This window comes from Bombina bombina, chromosome 2 (genome assembly GCF_027579735.1).
Source record: "Bombina bombina isolate aBomBom1 chromosome 2, aBomBom1.pri, whole genome shotgun sequence".
Taxonomy (NCBI): Eukaryota; Metazoa; Chordata; class Amphibia; order Anura; family Bombinatoridae; genus Bombina; species Bombina bombina.
This window is the reverse complement of record NC_069500.1, coordinates 1,253,922,482-1,253,945,017: the sequence shown is the minus strand read 5'-3', so window position 1 is coordinate 1,253,945,017 and position 22,536 is coordinate 1,253,922,482. Positions and strand designations below refer to the sequence as shown.

Sequence of the window (22,536 nt, the reverse complement as noted above, 5' to 3'; positions counted from 1 at the left end):
AGGCTTTGGTCAGAATCAAGCCTGTTTACAGACCCATGACTCCTCCTTGGAGTCTAAATTTAGTTCTTTCAGTTCTTCAAGGGGTTCCGTTTGAACCTTTACATTCCATAGATATCAAGTTACTATCTTGGAAAGTCCTGTTTTTGATTGCTATTTCTTCTGCTAGAAGAGTTTCTGAATTATCTGCTTTGCAGTGTGATCCACCTTATCTGGTGTTCCATTCAGATAAGGTTGTTTTGCGTACTAAAAGTAGTTTCTAACAAGAATATTAACCAGGAAATAGTTGTTCCTTCTCTGTGTCCGAATCCAGTTTCAAAGAAGGAACGTTTGTTACACAATTTAGATGTGGTCCGTGCTTTAAAGTTCTATTTAGATGCAACAAAGGATTTCAGACAAACTTCATCTTTGTTTGTCGTTTACTCTGGTAAGAGGAGAGGACAAAAAGCTACTGCTACCTCTCTTTCTTTCTGGCTGAAAAGCATCATCTGATTGGCTTATGAGACTGCCGGACGGCAGCCTCCTGATCGAATCACAGCTCACTCTACTCGGGCTGTGGCTTCCACATGGGCCTTCAAGAACGAGGCTTCTGTTGATCAGATATGTAAGGCAGGGACTTGGTCTTCTCTGCACACTTTTGCCAAATTCTACAAATTTGATACTTATGCTTCTTCGGAGGCTATTTTTGGGAGACAGGTTTTGCAAGCCGTGGTGCCTTCTGTCTAGGTAACCTGATTTGCTCCCTCCCTTCATCCGTGTCCTAAAGCTTTGGTATTGGTTCCCACAAGTAATGGATGACGCCGTGGACCGGACACACCAATGTTGGAGAAAATAGAATTTATGCTTACCTAATAAATTACTTTCTCCAATGGTGTATCCGGTCCACGGCCCGCCCTGGTTTTTTAATCAGGTTTGAAAAATTACTTTCTCTATACACTACAGTCACCACGGCACCCTATAGTTTCTCCTTTTTTTCTCCTAACCGTCGGTCGAATGACTGGGGGGCGGAGCCCGAGGAGGGGCTATATGGGCAGCTTTTGCTGTGCTCTTTGCCATTTCCTGTTGGGGAAGAGAATATTCCCACAAGTAATAGATGACGCCGTGGACCGGACACACCGTTGGAGAAAGTAATTTATCAGGTAAGCATAAATTCTGTTTTTTCATTGGTCCTGCATGCAATTAAACTATACTGTGTGTGTGTGCGTATAGATATATATATATATATATAATATATATATATATTTATTTATTTGTGAATAAAAGTTGTTGAATTCTGAAATGACTCTATAATTTACTCTCTACACAAGTTCCTGTCACCCTGTTTGTTCACTTTGGTGGATGTGAGTTTGGATCCCACTACAATAATATATATATCAATGAGGTATTATTTTTTTTTTTTTTTGGCTGTAGCAGTGTTTTCTGACTGTGAAATAAATGTCCCTGCTAACGTTTGTCTGTATATGTATGATCCTAAATTGTAGTATTTTTATTGTGAGTAGCAGTATTGTCTATATCAATCAGGAAACAAAAAAAAAAAATCATTTTTTTCTGAATTTTTAGATAGATTTGTCTACCAAGTCTGAGAATGAAAAGAAGTGGAGAGCAGTGGCAGAAGAAATAAAGCAAATTTTCAGTACTGCTGTGAAATTGCTTCAGGAGAACGGGAAGCTGAAACCCAGCCAAGCAAAGAGATATTTATCTTCTGGTAAACAATTCTATTTTTTGTATTTGATCTCTTGTTTGCACAGTAACAAGATCAATGTTAATGTTACAGAAATGCAAAGTTTTCAAAAACAAGTGTTCCTTTGTCTTTCCACTGGTAGAGTGTTTAATGCCAAAAAAGTAAACAATTCAGCTCTGAATATAGCTATACAAATAATAATAACTGCTTAGCATTGCTGATATATGTCTGTATACATTGCATTGTTTTTTCTCACAGCCAGTACATCTAAAAAGAAAGATTAAAGGGTCAGTAAGTACAAGACATGTTTGTTGTGTAGCTATAGAATAACGTATACGCCAAGTCTTCATGTTTTAAAAACAAAGGAACATCCTTTTTACTGCAATTATTTATCAATAGCTAAATTCCTCCCACCGTTTGCCTTAATTGGAGGAGAATCTGGGCCCTAGTCCTCTGACAACAAGGTTAGCCTTGGCTTTAAAGTCAGTATAAAGTGCACTGTTTTGCAGTTGTTATCACTTAAGGGTGCAGTTAGAAATTGCTAAATTTTCAGAGCAAAATTAAATTAAAAGAGGACAAAATAAATAACGAAAATATATTGCAAGTTTGTTTCATTATGCATAATTAAACATTGTGTGCCAAATTGTGGTGAACTATTTTTTTTTTTTTTGCTTGAGTGCTAACTGCACTCAAAGTAAAATATTAGTGTGTCTGGGTTAGCACACAAGCAAAAGACTCAAGTGCACTGTCTACCTTTAGGACCTCAGATATCATGACCCTGCTTACTCCTCCCTATAGACTTCTATGGGGCGGTCTGAAAAAAATTATTATTAGTTATCGCTCATGCGCTAACCCGACACTGGACTAAAGGCGATGGTGTTTAAGGAATTCCTATGATCTTCACATAGAAGAAAATTTTATTTTTATTTATATATACTGTATATTTATATATATATATATATATATATATATATATATATATATATATACTGTGTGTATATATATGATTTTTTGTAAAATGTATATTTATACCTATATATCTATATGAATATATACAGATATAGATAGACAGATATATATATTGTATATACAGATATTTAACACTTTGCCATATACAGTACCATATCCATTTTAACCCTTTTTAAACATTTTTATTAATATTAAATTTAAAAAAGTTTATATATGAGTGTAATAATTTATTTTAATATGTTTTTGATGTGTTTTATGATTTCTTTTTTTAACCCTTCAACTTTACTTCTAAACTCAAGTTGTCCTAAATATTCGAGCGCAGTTTCAGCTGGCCCTCGAGCGCAACCTATAACTTTCAACTTGTAATATGAGCAATATTTAGAGTGGTTTCGATCTCTATTGAAAGTATAGGTTGCGCTAGAGTGATGTCGGCTGTGCTAACCCTTCTCCTCTGGTAAATGGGATTTACCATGGACTTGTAATATCAAGTTGTGCACTAATGCTAGTACAGTCCAGCGATATTGATTATTGCGACCCATGCTATCATTAACTAGCAACTTCTAATCTGGCACCTTATATACAAATATCAAGGTGTTTACTGTCCCTTTAAACTGTAGTGCATAACATTGGTGTTGCATGTTGTAATATCTCCATTACATTTTCTTACATGTATTTAAGAGCTTTTGTATTTGAGCTATAGTTTTTTAAGTATTTTTGAATATATATATATATATATATATATATATATACAGTATATATATATATATATATATATATACAGTATATATATATATATATATATATATATATATATATATATATATATATATATATATATATATACAGTGTATATATATATATATATATATATATATATATAATATTTATGTACATATAGATGGATAGAACAACATTATGGACCATAATGTTGATTTAGTTGTTATCCAAACTTTTGTTGATTTGTTAGAAGAAAAAAAAAAATTACAACATTTCTGAGCAGTATGTCACAGATCTAGCATCTGATTACATAGTTAAAAAATAGCGCATGATTGCTGAGGCTTGATTGAATGATGGAACCACTGATGTGGTGATTGCTAATCAACATAAAGGTAATTTTTTATAGGAAAAATATAGTTTTCGGTTTACCACATTTACTGATTGCTTAAAAACCCTACCAGGTACTATACATTCTCCTTGATATTTTTATATAGTTATGTCACTTTCTTCCCAGCCTTAACACATATTTATTTCTGTTAGATAGTGTACTACTGAACATTTTTGATAGGAATATGATTTTTTTTCATGAAAAGTATAAACAATTTGCTTAGATATTATTTCTTACTAATTCATCGTAAGAATATTTACCTTTTAATCTTGGATGTGAGATCATGTAGTGTAGGATCCTTTAATTGTATTGTGAGCGTCACTGTGAGAGTTCATTCTGGCAGGAGGTTGTGTATGGGTGTTAGAGGCACCCAAGGGTGTCATAGCTAATATGTTAGGTGTGAGGGGGTCTTAGCTCTGACTGGGAGTCTGGGCATTATAGGAATAATACCTGTGTGTGTCTGGGAACTACAGGGTTTCATAAAGCGGGGAGTCTGGCCAGAGTAGAGTCCAAAATAAAGGATGGGTATCTTGCATTTTTGAGTCTGTTGCTTTAAGAAGTCACTATTTAGAATGATAAGATAACAGATCCAGATCCATAATGGCACCTATATATTATAATATTGTATTATAATATTATATAATACACTGTGGTAGAACATTTCAAATTCATTAGTCCAGTGAGATTAAACCTGCCTGAGTTTAACACAAGTTCAAGACAAAAATAAAGGGAGGGCTTTGCGTTTACACATTGACAACTCACAAGTAATGGTGATGAGTGGTTTTATGATGCCAGTATTGATTGCATTTCAGCTATCCTATAGTGTTTTTATTGACAAAATCGTGTGATCTGTCTGTATAGGAGGATTTTTTGTATTTGATTTTCCATTAGGATTTTGATCATGAGTCACAATTATTTTAAAGGATCACACATATTGTAGTAGTAAACTAAGATAATATTTTTCCAGCCCTGCCATTGAACGCACAGTTCATATAAATCTGTAATACTGACTGTGCCTTACTAGGTTTGTTTATTATTGGCAAGCATTACGAGAACACCAAAAACACATCCGGCAACCTTGCATGTCATGTTTATATTACAGGAAATGACTTCCATAATAACCTGTAATTCATTGCCATTGAATACATTTCCAATAAAACATCACCTTATTTAGGTCAGTGTCACATACTGATCAAGAAACTGTAACATTTCAGCCTATGATCTCACACCAAACAGACAAATAAAACACTGCCTTACCAGCCTGCCAGAGCCTCTTGGAAACAGTTTAATTTTAGTTGAATTCAATTTTATGGTATTCTACTCTACTACAAAGGAAATACATTATTATCACCTTATCACAAATATTATCTTACCTACTCCAATATATAAAAGATTCATTCATAGAATGGTCTGTCTGTTTGTGTCTTTGAGTCTATGATATTTAAAATATTTTTTTTTACATGGGAAAAAAAGTGTGAATAAAAGTCATTTAAATGTACATTAAGATTAGCTACTGATACTGCTCTATAATTGTTCGCTGAGTGTTAGAGACAAATCATAAAGTTCTGTTGGTGGAAAGTGGCAATCCCAGACAAGCCTCACACAAAAAAGGTTAATTTAGAAACATCCATTATTTAAAAAAAAAAAAAAAAAAAAACATATTACTTCTTTTAAATGGAACATATAGAGCTACTGATAGCCACTAATATAAAAGTTAACGTATAGCTCTTTTCTTCTCGTTTTTATATTTGTATTATGGTTTTAGAGAAATAAGGCTCTGTTTATACAGTATATGCCGAATATTTGTTATGCTAATTTCAGGTTCAAAACTTGATACTAATAAAGATCGAATGGCAGAATTTATGTGATCATTTTTTTTATATGTTTTATTTTAGCATTGGAAGATGAATTTGACTTTGCACTAGGAAAGCAAACTGCAGCTTTCTTGAAAAAGTGTGTCTGCTACATCCGAAAAATTTCAAACATTGAACGCCACGTAAAAATTCCAGAGATGGGAAAATATACAGATGTCATTAAAGTAGACAGTAAAGTTATGCGTGATCAAGAAGCCCTGGAAAAGCTTATTAAGCTCAGGGATGAGTTTATTCCAACGATTGTTGCATCAGCAAATCTACGAGTCTACACGTCTGTTACCCATTGCGACATGAAGCTGGGTTATTCACAAGAGGTAGAAAATCACTACGTTGAAGGACTTGGGAAGCAACTGTATGAAGACATGATAGATATAATTCAGGCAACTGTGCAGCAGAATTTTGATACGGAAACAGATAATCTTTATGATGAAATTTTGCAACACTTGTCTCTTTGTAAAAATTACTCTTCCTTCTATGAGTACAGGTGTGAAGCACTAAATCATGTACACAAGTACATGCAAACATGCAAATCAGGATATATAACCCCTCTCATAATATATGGGGGGCCGTGCACTGGAAAAACTCTTTTACTAGCCGAAGTAGCAAAAAAGGTAAACATTTTTGTATATTATTTTACAAGTTATTCTCAGAGCAACACATTGGCACAAAAAAATATACTTAGAAAACTGTTCTTTGATAAAAAAAACTAGGGCCCATTGTATTACATTATCTGTAATTAGCCAGTTTGGAATATTGTTACTACATATATCAGAACTGCAAACAAATTAAATCATATATTTAAATATACACACATATAATTACTTCTCATATTGGCATATACAACAATGCAAGATATCTGGTTGTGCTTTTCTATCTCAACTACTAGGTTCTGGTGAGAGATGTCAGTAATTTCTTTGTTGGGAAGATGGGCGACCATTTTAATGCATCAGAATTTCCTTGTAAACTTTATTTATTTGCTGTGCTATTTATATACATTAGATTATTTGTTATTTCAATTAGTTTAACTTCTCAAATTACATAAATGACAACATAATATGGAAGCAAGTGATATTCAGCCAAAGAGAAAGCCAAACAGCTAATGAATTCAGTATTGATGATGACAGCCAAAATGTTTTAAACGCAGTTTTTTCATGTAAACATCAATTTGTGATCTGTAGAATTCATAATTTGATATTATTTTGAGTAATTTTACTCTAACATCCAAATATATAATTGTAAATGAACACTGTGAAGACCATTGTGTTCATTAATGGGAATTGAGCATGGACAAACACTTATAACATTGTAAATAATACATGTAACAAAAACTAACTGTAAATAGTCAAAATAGATAGCACAAAACAGGCTGAAATGGGTTTTCCATAGGTCAAGGTCTTTGCAATATATTATTATTTATTTATAAAGCGTCAAAAGATTCCGCTGCCCATGGGTACAAGGATAAAAGTACAACGGAGAAACAATGCAATAAAAGACAAAACATTTTTTACAGACAAATACAGGGGTAATTGAGGGTCCTATTCCCGTGGGAACTTACAATCTAGATGGGTAGGAGTATGGGAAACAGAAGGTGGGGACTGCAAAAGTGAGAATGATATTAGTGAGGAGATAGATGAGGGCAACTGTTAGGTAAGTGAAGTTCATTTGTTAATGAGTCGGGTGATAGGCTTCCCTGAACAAAAAGTTCTTTAGGGAACGTTTAAAGGAGGAGAGGTTAGGGGAGATTCTGACAGCTCCACAGGGTTGGTGCTGCACAAGAGAAATCATGTAGTCTAGCATGAGAGGAGGTGATGGTAGAGGACGCAAGGAGCATGTCATTGTTGGATCTTAGGGGGCGGGCTGAAGTATATTTGTTGATCAGTGAGGACAGGTAGGGTGGGGCAGCATTGGTGAGGGCTTTGTAGGGCAGGATGAGAATTTTGAATTTAATTCTCCTGTGAATGGGGAGCCAGTGAAGAGACTCACAGAGAGGTACAGCAGAAACAGAGCATCGAAAGAGGTGGATTAGCCTGGCAGATGCATTTACGATAGATTGAAGGGGAGAGAGGCGGGAGAGAGGGAGGCCAGTTAGTAAGTTATTACAGTAGTCAAGTCAGGAAATTACCAGGGAGTGGATTAGCTGTTTAGTAGTTTCATCACTCAGAAACGGACAAATTTTGGAGATATTCCGTAGGTGGTTGCGGCAGGATGAAGAGAGCAATTGGATGTGGGGAATGAAGGACAGATTTGAGTCAAGTGTGACTCCGAGGCAGCGGACTTGGGGTGATGGGAAGATAGTGATGCTGTCAACAGTGATTGAAAAATTAGAAACTGGAGTAGAGTTATAGGGGGGAATTAGAAGTATTTCGATCTTGGAAATGTTTATTTTTAGGTGGTGAGAGGCCATCCAGGAGGAAATGCTCGATAAGCAGTCGCTAATGTGAGAATTGACAGAAGGAGAGAGTGCAGGGGTCAAAAGGTAGATCTGGGTATCATCAGCATAGAGGTGGTTGAAGCCATAGCTGTTGATAAGTTTACCCAGTGAAGAAGTATAAATAGAAAAGTGTAAAGGAACCAGGACAGAGCATTGAGGTACTCCCAACAGACAGAGGCAATGGAGAGGAGGAGTCACCAGCAAAAGAGACGAGGAAGGATCTGTTAGAGAGATAAAAGTGAATCCAGGAGAGGGCAGTGTCACAGAGCCCAAGAGAGCTGAGAGTCCTTAGGAGAAGTGGATGGTCAACAGTGTAAAAAGCAGCAGAGAGGTCAAGTAAGAGGAGTATAGAGTAGTAGCCTTTGTTTTTAGCAGAAAGGGGATCATAAGTAACCTTGGTTAGGGCAGTCTCAGTTGAGTGTTGGGGATGGATGCCAGATTGCAGGGGGTCAAGCAATGAGTTGTAGGACAGAAAGTGAGTTAGGAGATCGAAAACTAGTTTTTCAAGGATTTTTTAAGCTAGAGGGAGCAGTGATACAGGGCGGTAGTTTGCAGGAGAGTTAGGGTGTAGGGAGGTTTTTTTAGTATGGGGTGCATGTTTGAAGGAGGCAGGGAATGAGCTGATAGAAAAGGATAGGTTGAATATGTGAGTAAGAGCCAGAGTGAGGGTGGGAGACAGAGAAGGTATTAGATGTGAAGGAATAGGGTCAAGTGGGAAGGTAGTGAGGTGTGAGGAAGACAATAGGGAAGTCACTTCACTCTAAGTGGTTGGGAGGAGGGTGCAGAGAGTGACAGAGGGGGTGACTGGGAGTGAATCTAGGAAATTGCAGGCTTGTGTTGGGATGTTTCTTTTTATGGTAAGTATTTTATTGAAAAAGTATTTAGCCAGGTCTTGAGCACTGAATGCAGATGGGGGGGTGCAGGTGGGTAGAGGAGAGAGTTGAAAATGGAGAAGAGCATTTTAGGGTTTGAATAAGTGGTTAATATATGAAAAATCCAAGCAGTGCTTACCAGTCTTCTGTGATCCGTGACCAGCGTGTCTTCAGCGTATGCACAATAACACGCTCTCTCCAGCACTGTTAATCCAACTCCAGGAGCCAAGGAAAAAGTGTCTCTGCCCTAGACACTAGATTCAGCAAGTAGTTATGTACTGGGTGCAAGTTATTTCTTTGGAGTGTGTTTGGAGACTCTGCACCCGCCATTGTTACCTTACAGGGAGTGCTAAGGTTGTGTAAGATATATAAATATATATATATATATCTTAGGGCAACAATTTGTATTAATATGTTTTAATATTTAAAATGTAATATTTTAATAACTAGCCTTAAGATTACTACTTTTTCATGTGCGCTAACCGACTCTCGTTAAATTTGATTGCGCTCAATTGAACATGTTTACTTTCAACTCGTAATACGCTCGTTATTTCCATCGAAAGCAAAGAGCCATGAAATGCTCCATATTGCATGCGCGTTACAGTTGGCGTGCCCCTTGTAATCTAGCCCAAATTTGGAGCTTGTTTAAAAACATTTTAAACATTAAGCTTACTCAGACTTAACTTGTTATTTTGTTTGGAATTGAACTTGGAGGATTTGCCAACACTTGAGTAGGGCCTATAAAAAATGCTTATTATAGTTTGATCATACCATTGTGTTTTTTTTCTGAATAACAAAAAGAAAACCTTTACTATCCGTTATTTTTTTATTAATAGATTCCAGATTATGGTCAAAAAGGACTTAACCCATATGGGCAGGGCAAACTGTATAATTGGATCATTTGGGAAAAAGGCTGCACAGCAGGTCCAAAATGAAAACATAGGTTTATTGTAAAAATAGAACCTTGATAGACATGAACAGGTAGGTAGTCTACCTACCTGTCCATGTCTGTCAAGGTTTTATTTTCACAATTTTTTTGTTTGTATCGCATAGAGCGGTTGGTTCCCGCTTCCTTTGGCTTTGCACCTTGCATCTATTCTGAGGCTACATGACGGCTGTGTATGCTGATGATGTCATCATTGTGCAACACTGTATTTCCCTGTGGCACGGAAGCTGGAGCGTTTGTGTCCTGACATTTTTTAACATTTTTCAGGAGCGGCACATAAAATAATATGCCAGCTTAGTGAATTTTAATAGAAATGTCTTTCACATAGGGACCATCAATTGGGTATCCGTATGCTCTTGTGTGACATTTCAATCTACTGAATGTTAATCTTTCACACTATGGTTGGCTAGGGTTGTGTTTAGATTGTAGTGAACAGAGAGTTGGGAGTGTCATTTAATTCTAGAACAAGGCAGCATAATATCCTGAGCCTGCCCTGCCTATGGATAATGTCTGGGAAGAGACTGCTTGACTTCATTTTCTGTTACTCAGGTCTTGAGACATAAGGCTCTGCAACAAGACTGTAGTCCTTGGCCCTACAACAAAATTGCACATGCAAGCATCAGCAATAAATAAAATAGCTAATGCAATAAACATGAACGTATCCATAGTCTTATTTATAGGGGTCAGACCCTTAAAATAATCCATCAAACTCTTACAGGAGCAACCTCGATAAGCAGCAGAAATATCTGGTCCATATTGCAGGCTAACAAATGTTTTTATTGTTTTAGTCAGTATTTAATGTCATATTTGAATGAGGAACTCTCATTAAATGGAATTTAGTAGCATAAAATATAAATTGCCTTCATTTTCTTAGGATCATCCTGCAAGATTTTAAAAGTAGATTCAGAGAGAAGTTAAAAAAAATACTTCTACAAGGAATATGCTTTTTTCAGACTGAGACCATTCATTAAAAACAAGGTCTTACCTTATAGTGGAAATGAGAAGAATAAATTCAGCCTGAGACCTGGAAATAATAATTTATCTACTCTGACTCATTACTTTTTTAAGAATATCTAGAGAAAGGATGATTGCTCTAATCAATATCATCACTTGATAAATATGACAGGATACATAACCTTTACACTACTTCATCTTACAGAACAGATGAAAAAAATGAATCAGGCTATAGAAATATGGGTCACAATCCCTAAGAGAACTCAAAGAGTCAGAGAAAGCTTTATAGCTGTGTCTTTTAGCCAAAACATTGTCAAAAGAGGGGATATTGGCCCAGATAAATTTAGCCCCCATGGTTTGCTGACCTCGGAGATCAATTCATAAAGTAAACTCACTGACTATCATATTCACTGTGAGCTCCCTTAGATAAAACATAATATGGCTCTAAAAAAAGCAACATCTCCTAGGTGGATTGCAAGGTTTAGAATGAAAGCACCCAGCACTGATAAAAACCCTTGTGTTTGGAATGAGTACAAATCAAAATACATTGTCATTATTGGGCTTTAACCTGTATTGGCTTTTAGATTGTTATATATTATATTTCTCTCAGTTCAGCAAGATTTCCTGGTATTGTGAGATAAATTTCAAAAGAAAAATTGATATTAAAATTAGGGAGCACTGCAGAGCTGAAATGCACTGAAACAAGAATGCTTCTTCCATTATAAACAGAGCTCCTGAGAGCTGAGGTAAAAAACCCAGCAAACTCTGTTCTATTTCATCCACACCCTAAGACCTATTCCTATAAGGACGTTAAAACCATCAACATCAGCACTGCTCCTTCCCCTCTCACAATCTAATTAATGATGGGGATGTCAGAGAGAGAGCATAGCATTTAACCCTCTAAATGCCATAAATGTATTTACCTACCAGACAACACTGTAAATGTCCTAACCTACCAGACCAACACTACATTAACCCCACCCTGACCAAAACTCCACCATTAAACCAACACACTCTCTAGTTAAGTTGTGTTACTGTTGGCCAATTTAGTAACCCCCCCAACTCAAATATCACACACACACCCATCTTTAATAACCTCCCATACATAATGCCTCCTAACCATTGCACAAACAATGTGTCTGGGTTGTAACCCCCCAATCTAATACATATCGGTTCAGTCTATAGTGCAAGCCCTCCTGATACTTATGACTTACTTAGTCAAACTTTAAGGCATGGTGTGTGAGAAGGGCCAGCTCCTTATTTCACACCTTGTTTAGTCCTCTATCTTAATTACTCTTTAACATAATTATACCCCTCCCCAACTACCATAAATATTATTATTAACCCTCTACCCTTTATACTCCCTACCCATATAAAGCCCTCCACACTATTTATTCACCTACCATTATTATCCTTCTATACTAATTACCCCTACCCTAATTACCCATCTACCATTATTACCCCTCAACACTAGGCATGGTGGGTGAGAAGTGCCAGCTTCTTATATCACACCTTGTTTAGTCCTCTACTCTAAATACTCTCTAACATAATAATAACCTTCCCTAATTACCATAAGTATCCACCTGCTATTATTAAACCTCTAGCCTTGTTACTCCCTACCCATATAAATCCCTCCACACTAATTACCCATTTACCATTATTACTCATCTATTCTTATTACCCACACCTTAATTGATGCTTAATTTATGTGTTGAATGCAGCCTCTGCAGACATGTATAGCTCCCACTCTCTGTATTATGCATACTAAACTTTAGTGCACAATAAGGTTTGTCAAGAAGATAATATCAGTGGTCTGTTGTTATGGAACCCTTCTGTCACAGGATGCAAGAATACTTAAATTCCAAGATGGCAGCACCCAGTGTGAAGTTCCAGAAGATCACTAAACAGCACTGAAGAGAGTAGCTTGGAATAGAACTGTAGGCACAGGAGGAATATATATATATATATATATGAAGATCAAACGATAACCGCATTCCAAATAGTTAAAATATTTCCTTTATTCAAATTTAGTTAAAATCCACGGCACACATAGTAAAAACATAAAAGTTCAGTGGGAAATCCGTCAGTCTGACGCGTTTCGGCTATCTAGCCTTATTCATAGACTTAATCTGACTAGCACCTGTGGAGCTTAAATACGCTCCCTCACATTCTCATTGGTTACCACTTTTCCCACTGAAAACTGATGTATGGAGACTTAAAGGGACAGCAGATCAGCACTATCAGTAACATAATAAAAGGCAAGCACACTTAATTTCAGTGCAATTAACCCCTGATTGTCTATGATATGTCTTCTCTTCTTGTAATATTACATGTATTTCGTAAGATATATTATCAAATCCATCATAATCTTATTTAGTGCTACTTATCTGTTATAACATCAATAGTGGATAAACGTATATATTATACATGCATAAATACAAGATAGTTATCCTCATCTTTTATTTAAGTAAAGGCTTAGACTATACCCTGATATTTAGCTTCTATTAGTGATCAATATTCAATATATGGAGAGACATCATATAACTTCTGTTGGAGTTCAGTATAGAGAGAAAATTAAGTAACAGGTATACTTATCATTATTACTTAGGCTAGTTACTATATATGACCCATCCTACTGCATATTTACTCCCAGAAGTTAATAATATCCCCATCTATATTTAGGCCATTTGGTTTACGCGTCCTTAGCGTAAAAATCCAATAGGCCTCCTTTCTGAAGAGGGCATGTACCCTATTGCCACCTCTTGGCTTTTTCATTATTAAATCAATGATCATCCAGGTGAATGTACTTGTATCTCCCCCATGCTCAAATATGAAATGCTTTGAGACTCCTGTTGTGGCTCTGTTCTTCTCTATATCATATAGGTGTTCCTTGATCCTAACCCTTGTCTCTCTGGAAGTACATCCTATATACTGTTTCTCACAGGCTGTACATGTCACCATATATATAGCATGGTCTGATCTACAATTTGTGCAAAAGCCACAGTTAAAGACCTTCTGGGTACTAGAAGATTGAAAGACCTTGCTTGTCTGTGTTAGGTCGCATGCCACACAGCTAAGAAAGGCATCGTCATCAGAGCAATTACGTCTAATCCTTATCATTTCCCCTTTGGACACCCCATAATGCATGTGCTTAGGGTGGCAGCTCTTCGCATGCAAAAGGGAATTTGCGGATATAGGTTTGGTATATAGTGAGGTGGATATGCATCTCCTGTTAGGATCTCCTTCAAGTGTTAGATCTAGATAGTCAATCTCATTCTCTTCAAAGTGGGAAGTGAATTCTAGACCCACTTTGTTGTTGTTGAGGTAGGCTATGAACTGCTCACTCTCCGCTTTAGACCCCACCCATACAAACAGGAGGTCGTCGATATAGCGTTTGTACCCTACAAGTGACTCCCTGTGAGGATTTCCATCTGCATAGACGTGGGACAGCTCCCACCAACCCATAAATAGGTTGGCGTATGCTGGGGCAAATTTGGCCCCCATAGCCGCCCCACGTCTCTGCAGATAGAATTTGCCCTCAAATTCAAAGTAGTTATGGGTCAGCAGAAAGTGAACAGTTCTAACAATATATTCCTTAAGAGAATCCTCATAATCACTAAGGAGATCCATCATTTCTCTGATGGCCAATAAACCAAATTCATGTGGTATGGAGGAGTACAGGCTCACCACATCAATGGTGAGCCAATTATACCCCTCCCTCCAGGTAATTTCTTTCAGTGAGTTAAGTAGATGTTTGGTATCCCTCAAGTATGAGGGTAACTTGCAAACAAGTGGCTGTAGTAGGGACTCTATCCAATTGGACAGGTTCTCAAAAAGAGAACCTATCCCTGAAACAATAGGTCTGCCCTTAACATTGGTGATGGACTTGTGGACCTTCGGTAAGTGATGGAAAATAGGTGTCACCGGCTCATGAATATATAAGTATTCGAAGGTCGACAAGTCCATCACCCCTTGTTCCAGGCCATCATCAAGTAAATCTTTCAACAGTTCTTGAAAGTGTTTGGTGGGGTTAGTATGAAGTGTCTTGTAAACATTTACATCTTCTAATTGTCTGTGTGCTTCTTCTTTTTATGTACTCTTGTCCATTACTACAATAGTACCCCCCTTGTCCGAGCTCTTGATGACTATATTATCTCTTTCTTTCAATTTTCTAAGACCCTCTTTCTCTTTGTTAGTTAAGTTGGACCTACAATTTTTAGTTTCATTTTTTAATTTAATTAGATCTTCCTCTACTCTCTTATGAAAGAGTTCTAAAATCAAGCCCCTTGACTGTGTAGGGTAAAATTTCGACTTGCGTCTGAAGCCATTGTGTATCCGTTTCATAGTAGAAGGGGGACAACTTTCTCTTTCTAGGTGGTAAAGGGAAAGGAAATCAGCAGCATCTTTTATTTGGAAGAAATCATTCATTACAAAAGATTCCTCTGCAGTACTCAAATGTGTTTCAGTTTCCACCCCTTCATCACTTGTAAAATGCTTTTTCAGTGTTAATGTCCTTACAAACCTATTGACATCTACTAGGGTATCAAACACATTGAAGTCTGCAGAGGGAACAAAATTTAAACCCAATTTCAATGATGACATCTCTTCCTCACTAAGCACTATACTTGATATATTTATTATCTTCATATCTTGTACTTGTTTTGTGTTCCTCTCCTTAGAGTATACTGCTCTCTCTGGGACTGTGGTTCCTTGTATTTTCCTCTTCCTCTTCCTCCTCTTCCTCTTCCTCCCCCCTGGCCTCTGGCCCCCACCTCCTGAAAAACCTGTACCTCAGTATTGTCAACGGTCTGGTGTGTACAAGGCTGTATATCTAGAACCCTAGTATATTTGTTGTTATGTTTGCCATTACTCCCTGATTTTAGAATACCTGTAGAGACTACAATATTCAAAGCTATTGAAGGTTCTATACTTCCTATTGATAATGTATTCGTGAGACCCTCATTAGATTGTATAAGGGCTTCCTCATCAGAGGATGCACCACTTGACATATAGTCCACAAAGTCTCTGATTTCATTATCTTCGTTGGACTCTTCAGTGTCTGAAAATGTCACTTGTTTTTTGTTCCCTTGTCCAGGTATCTGACTCTTATTTGTTGGTGCATTCCCTCTATTCAATTTCTTCTGTTTCTTTTGTCTCCTAAAGGTCTGTGTGTTCCACTGGTACACCTTATTGTTACTGTAGTCATCTGTATCACGTAGAAACTTGTTGTATTTTAGCCTGTCAATATCCTGTTTCATACTATCAATGGTTGTTTTTAATAGGGCATCTAGTTCTCTGTAGCGGTCATGTGTATATATATATGTATAGCTATAAATTTTACCAAAAATCCGTCAGAATAAATGTAATACATTCTTCTATGTGTAAAGCATTGGAATGTTAAATATTCATAATTCTTGTCAGGTTAAGCGCACTTGAATAAATGCGATCTGGTTAGATCTGGTTAGAGCGCTAGTATGTTTTTGGTTTTTTTAAGTTTTCATGCTCCATTGAAGTCTATGGGAGAAGTTAACATGGTCGTGATATTTTTTTTAACGTGTGTCGCACAAACTTTTAACTTTTAATATGAGCACAACTTAAATGCGCAAAAAGCTTCTGTCTAGAGTAGTTATATATATGTCCATATCAGCCAAGCAGTAATCTGTACATAAGGATGCACTTCAAATTTTAGTAAACAGCCTTATCTTAACCAGGACCGGATTGGCCTTCCAGGATACCAGGAGATTTCCCGGTGGGCTGCAGCAGCTGGGGCTTGAAAGCTACAATTTAAAGGGTTGATTAATTGGTTTGTAGGGTGCCTATATTAGCGCTGCAGAATCTATTGGCGCTCTACGAATAACGAAAAATAATAATATATCACATCAATCTAACATTTTTATTTAATGCAAAGTAATATAATTTAACTCTGAAAAAAATAGTGGGCATGGAGTATCCCAGTAATCCACTTTGAGAAAAATGGGGTGTGTGCATTCTACCGACTTAACGGAAAATAGTGCTGCTCTTTATATTTTTCCAGGGCTGCTTTTTATTCCTAGTCCAGCCCTGATCTTAACCTATTTTTATTGCAAAACATAAATTAACATATATAAATAATGCTCTTTCATATACGTCACATTTAAAATGTTCTTTATTCGTTAATGGAGAATAAATAGTGAACCAAAAACTAATAATATGTGTCCCAGAAGTACAGCAACTAATAAGTGTTTTGTTTACTAGATATATTTCTTAATAAAACATTTTTGAACTTGACATATTTTACCTTCAGGGTCCTCACTCTCTTAGATATCACTGTACAAAAACATCATATTCAGCGCTAGATTACAAATGGAGAACAAAAATATTAGAGCTATTGTGCCTTAACATCCCTCAAGAACACTCTTCTATTTTTATGCTTGTATTACAAATCCAGTTAATTTTTTTTTTTTTTAATTTTTTTTTTTTTTAATTTTTATTTTCCAACCGACAGCATAACATCAATTTCTAGTGACAGAGGAAAAAGGACAAATATGTTTACAATAACAACCCATATTCCCTTATCCATATTACAACAATCAAGGGTTTGTACCGTCACATCTTACAACCTTCCCCACCAGGCCATGCTAAACCCTATAAAAGTCCTCAATATACATGTTACTCTCTAAACCCCGCTGTCGGGTATTTACCTGAATTCTTTAGTCATTCCATTCATATCCACTCCATTCACACAAAACAAAAACCAAAAATAAAAACAAAAGGGGAAAAAAAAAAAAAAAAAGTTTATTTTTTAATGCGTGAGTGGTATTCTAGGGCCCGCTAACATCTGCATGTCAGATGAGGGGGTGCACTAAATCTCTTATATGATAGACTTCTCTGTGCGTGCACAGTAAAATCCATGTGGGATATTTCATGAGCTCTAAACCAATGATACGCAATTAGCTGAGTACTTCATGTAGTTCTGTGCTACACTATTAATAGTAATGGTTTACTTCAGGTCTTAAAAAGCTCTCAACTTTACAGCAGTTGAATTGTGCTCAAGCTCAACACGTAAAGGGATGTAAAACCCCCAAATTTTCTTTCATGATTCAGATAGAGCATACAATTTTAAACACATTTCCACTCTCTCAGGTTGATGCTGCTCAAGCAATGCCACAACTTTCTCCTCAAACGTCCCAAGCCTTAACACATGCAGTGCCCTGCGGTTCCTCACAATCTTCCTCACAATCTCCCAGGTATACAAGGCAGTATCTGAAGCTCTAGTTGTCATTCCCATGCTTCAGGGAAGAAGCAAGATTAAAATTAGAGAATCAAATAGTAAAGTTTCTGATCCAGTTCAGGCTAACCAAGTTGCTCTTTCTCATAAGTCTGAAGAGGAAGATACTTCAGTAGCCTTTGAGGATGAGATCTCAGATTCGAATAGTATAATTCCTTCTTCTGATGCTGAAGTTGTTTCCTTCAGATATTGAGGCCAAATTATCAAAGGTCTTGCGGACCAGATCCGACAGTGTGGATCAGGTCCGCAAGACCTCGCTGAATGCAGAGAGCAATACGCTCTCTGTATTCAGCATTGCACCAGCAGCTCACAAGAGCTGCTGGTGCAACGCCGCCCCCTGCAGACTCGCAAAAAATGTGCCGCCAGCAGGGAGGTATCAATCAACCCGATTGTACTCGATTGGGTTGAATTGTGGCGATTCCTGTCCGCCTCATCAGAGTAGGTGGACAGGGTTATGGAGGAGCGGTCTTTAGAACGCTGCTTTATAACTGCTGTTTCTGGCAAGTCTGAAGACTCACCAGAAACACTGGCCCACAAGCTCCAAATGGAGCTTGATAAATGGGCCTCTTAAGCTTGAACACCTTTGTGTTTTGTTAAAGGAGGTTTTGGCTACATTGGACGACTCCGATACCCCTGTCGTCAACCCTAAGAAATCTTGTAAATTAAATAGATACTTTGATGTCCCCTCCTCTGTGGAAGTGTTTCCGGTGACAGACGGGGTTACAGAGATTATTGCCTGGGAATGGGAGAGACCTGGAATTCCTTTTTCACCGTCTCCGGTTTTTAGGAAGATGTTCCCAGTGGCTGACTCCATTAAGGAGTCATGGCAGATGATACCCAAGGTAGAAGGGGTGATTTCTACCCTGGCTAAACAGACTACTATTCCTATTGAGAATAGTTGCTCTTTCAAGGGTCCTATGGACAAGAAGTTAAAAGGTTACTTGAAAAAGATGTATATTGATCAGGGTCTCCAATGGCAACCTGCGGTGTGTATTGCTACCATGATAAGTGCGGCAGAATATTGGTTTGATGCTTTGTCTGAGTCAAAATGGCTGTAGAGTGTAATGGCTGAAATCTTGGTCAGCAGATGTTTCCTCTAAGTCTAAACTTTTGGCGATTCCTTACAAGGGTTAAACCATTCTAGATCTAAAGTGTCTCAACAAGTTTCTCAGAGTGCTGTCCTTCAAGATGGAGACTATCCGTTCCATTCTTCCTCTAGTTCAAGAGGGTCAGTTTATGACAACCATAGACCTGGAGGATGCGTACCTCCATGTTCCCATTCACAGGGATCATCACAAATTTCTGAGATTTGCCTTTCTGGACAAACACTTTCAGTTTGTGGCTCTTCCATTTGGCCTGACCTTTGAATTTTCTCAAAGGTCCTGGGGGCTCTTTTGGCAGTGATTTGGTCTCAGGGAATTGCAGTGGTGCCTTATCTGGATGACATTCTAGTTCAGACACCATCTTTTCAACTTGCAAAATCTCACACAGAGATCTTGTTGTCTTTTCTTCTCGCTCACGGATGGAAGGTGAATTTGGGAAAAAGTTCTCTTGTTCTGGCTACAAGAGTGGTCTCCCTAGGAACAATTATAGATTCACAATTAATGAAAATATTTCTGACGGAAGTCAGAAAAGCCAAGATTCTTTCCTCTTGCCTATCTCTACAGTCTGCTCTACGGCCATCAGTGGCCCAATGCATGGAGGTAATTGGTCTGATGGTGGCTTTTATGGACATAGTTCCTTTTGCTTGATTTCATTTGAGAGCTCTACAGTTATGCATGCTCAATCAATGGAACAGAGATTATGCAAATCTGTCTCAGAAGATAGCTCTAGATCAGTCGACAAGGTGGCTGTTTCAGGAACATCTATCTCAGGGGACATGCTTTCGGAGACTCTCATGGGTGATTGTAACCAGGGACGCCAGTGTGACAGGCTGGGGAGCAGTCTGGAACTCAGTGAAGGCGCAGGGACTGTGGTCTCAGGAGGAATCTGCTCTTCCCATAAACATTCTGGAGTTGAGAGCGATCTTCAATGCCTTGGTGGCTTGGCCTCAGCTGGCTTTAGCCTGGTTTATCACGTTTCAGTCAGACAACATAACCTTGGTGGCTTACATCAACCACCAGGGAGGAACTCAGAGTTCCTTAGCCATGAAGGAGGTGGCTTGGATCATTCAGTGGGCGGAAGCTCACAATTGTTGTCTATCTGCCATCCACATTCCAGGCATGGACAACTGGGAAGCGGATTTCCTGAGCAGATAGACTTTTCATCCAGGGGAGTGGGAATTCCATCCGGAGGTGTTCTCCAGGTTAACCATCAAATGGGGGGTACCGTAGTTTGATCTGATGGCGTCTCGACAGAACGCCAAGCTTCCAAAATAAGGTTCAAGGTCGAGGGATCCTCGGGCCTACCTGATAGATGCATTGGCAGTTCCTTGGAACTTCAGAATGGCATACCTATTTCCTCCATTTGCTCTCCTTCCCTGAGTCATTGCTCGAATCAAACAGGAGAGCGCATCAGTGATTCTAATCACTCCGGCGTGGCCTCGCAGGATCTTGTGTGCAGCAGACCTAGTTGAAATGTTGTCTCTACCTCCGTGGAGACTACCCCTGAGGAAGGACCTTCTACTTCAGGGTCCCTTTCTTCATCCCAATCTCGTTTCTCTGAAGCTGACTGCTGATTGAAAGCTTAATTCTATCTAAGCGTGGATTTTCTGAGTCGGTCATTGAGACAATGATTCAGGCTCGTAAGCCTGTTACTAGAAAGATTTACCATAAGATATGGCGTAAAAATCTTTATTGGTGTGAATCCAAGGGCTACTCTTGGAGTAGGATCAGGATTCCAAGAATTTTGTCTTTTCTCCAGGAGGGTCTGGAGAAGGGTTTGTCTGTCAGGGTCAGATTTCTGCATTATCTATTTTGCTGCACAAGCGTCTGGCGGATCTTTTTGTCAGGCCTTGGTCAGAATCAGGCCTGTGTTTAAATCTTTTGCTCCACATTGGAGTCTTAATCTTGTTCTTAAAGTTTTGCAACAAGCTCTGTTTGAGCCAATGCATTCCATAGATATTAATTTGTTATCTTGGAAGGTTCTGTTTCTTATTGCTATCTCTTCTTCTCTGAGAGTTTCGGAACTCTCAGCTTTGCAGTGTGATTCGCCTTATCTCATAATTCATGCGCATAAGGCAGTTCTTCATACCAAGTTTGGTTTTCTTCCTAAGGTTGTTTCGGATAGACATTGTTGTTCTTTCTATCTGTCCTACTCCTTCCTCTCATAAGGAATGTTTGTTGCATAATTTAGATGTTGTGCATGCTCTTTAATTCTATTTGCAGGCAATTTTCGCCAGTCTTCTGCATTGTTTGTTTGTTTTTCTGGGAAACGTAAAGGTCAGAAAGCTACTGCTACTTTTCTCTCTCTTTGGTTGAGAAGTATTATTCATTTGGCGTATGAGACTGCTGGACAGCAGCCACCTGAGATAATCACAGCTCACTCCACTAGGGCTGTCCCTTCTTCTTGGGCTTCTGTGGAACAGATTTGCAAGGCTGCAACTTGGTCCTCTGCATACTTTTTCCAATTTTTATAAATTCGATCCTTTTACCTCGGCTGAGGCTTATTTTGGGAGAAAGGTTCTTCAAGCAGTGGTGCCTTCTGTTTAGGTCTACCTGTCTTGTCCCTCCCTAATCATCCATGTCCTTTAGCTTGGGTATTGGTTCCCAACAGTAATTGAGGACACCGTGGACTCACCATATCTTAGGAAAGAAAACAAAATTTATGCTTACCTGATAAATGTATTTCTTTACGGATAAGGTGAGTCCACGGCCCCACCCTGTATTTTTAAGACAGTGTTTTTTTACTAAACCTCAGGCACTTCTACACCTTGTGGGAAGGGGAGAGACACTTAACAGCTCTTGCTGTGGTGCTCTTTGCCTCCTCCTGCTGGCCATGAGTGATATTCACAACAGTAATTAAGGACGCCGTGGACTAAGCTATATCCGGAAAGAAAGAAATTTATCAGGTAAGCATACATTTTTTAATTTTTTTTGGCTGCATTAGGATGGTTTGATTAAAGTATTCAGCCATCCACTTGTAATACCACTTTTAAGTTGCGCAAAAGATAACGCAACTGCGCTATTGATTGCGCTCCACTTGTAGTTTAGCCATCAACATTATTTTAACACATTACAATCCATGAAAAGTGCAGCTGTTTAAATTAGAAAAATGTAATTAAAAAAATTACACTGTATTTTAAAGGGATACTAAACCCAATTTTTTTCTTTAACCCCTTAATGACCACAGCACTTTTCCATTTTCTGTCCGTTTGGGACCAAGGCTATTTTTACATTTTTGCGGTGTTTGTGTTTAGCTGTAATTTTCTTCTTACTCATTTACTGTACCCACACATATTATATACCGTTTTTCTCACCATTAAATGGACTTTCTAAAGAT

The 22,536-nt window shown here is 37.9% G+C and overlaps 1 protein-coding gene across 1 annotated transcript in view; it reads left to right on the top strand.

The window, feature by feature from the left end:
• Positions 1 to 22,536, top strand: part of NWD2 (NACHT and WD repeat domain containing 2) — a 684,859-nt gene that overhangs the window by 612,257 nt on the left and 50,066 nt on the right. Inside the window, 2 exon segments of the mRNA XM_053704071.1 lie at positions 1,558 to 1,702; positions 5,648 to 6,237. Coding sequence (XP_053560046.1) covers positions 1,558 to 1,702; positions 5,648 to 6,237 — 735 coding nt within the window.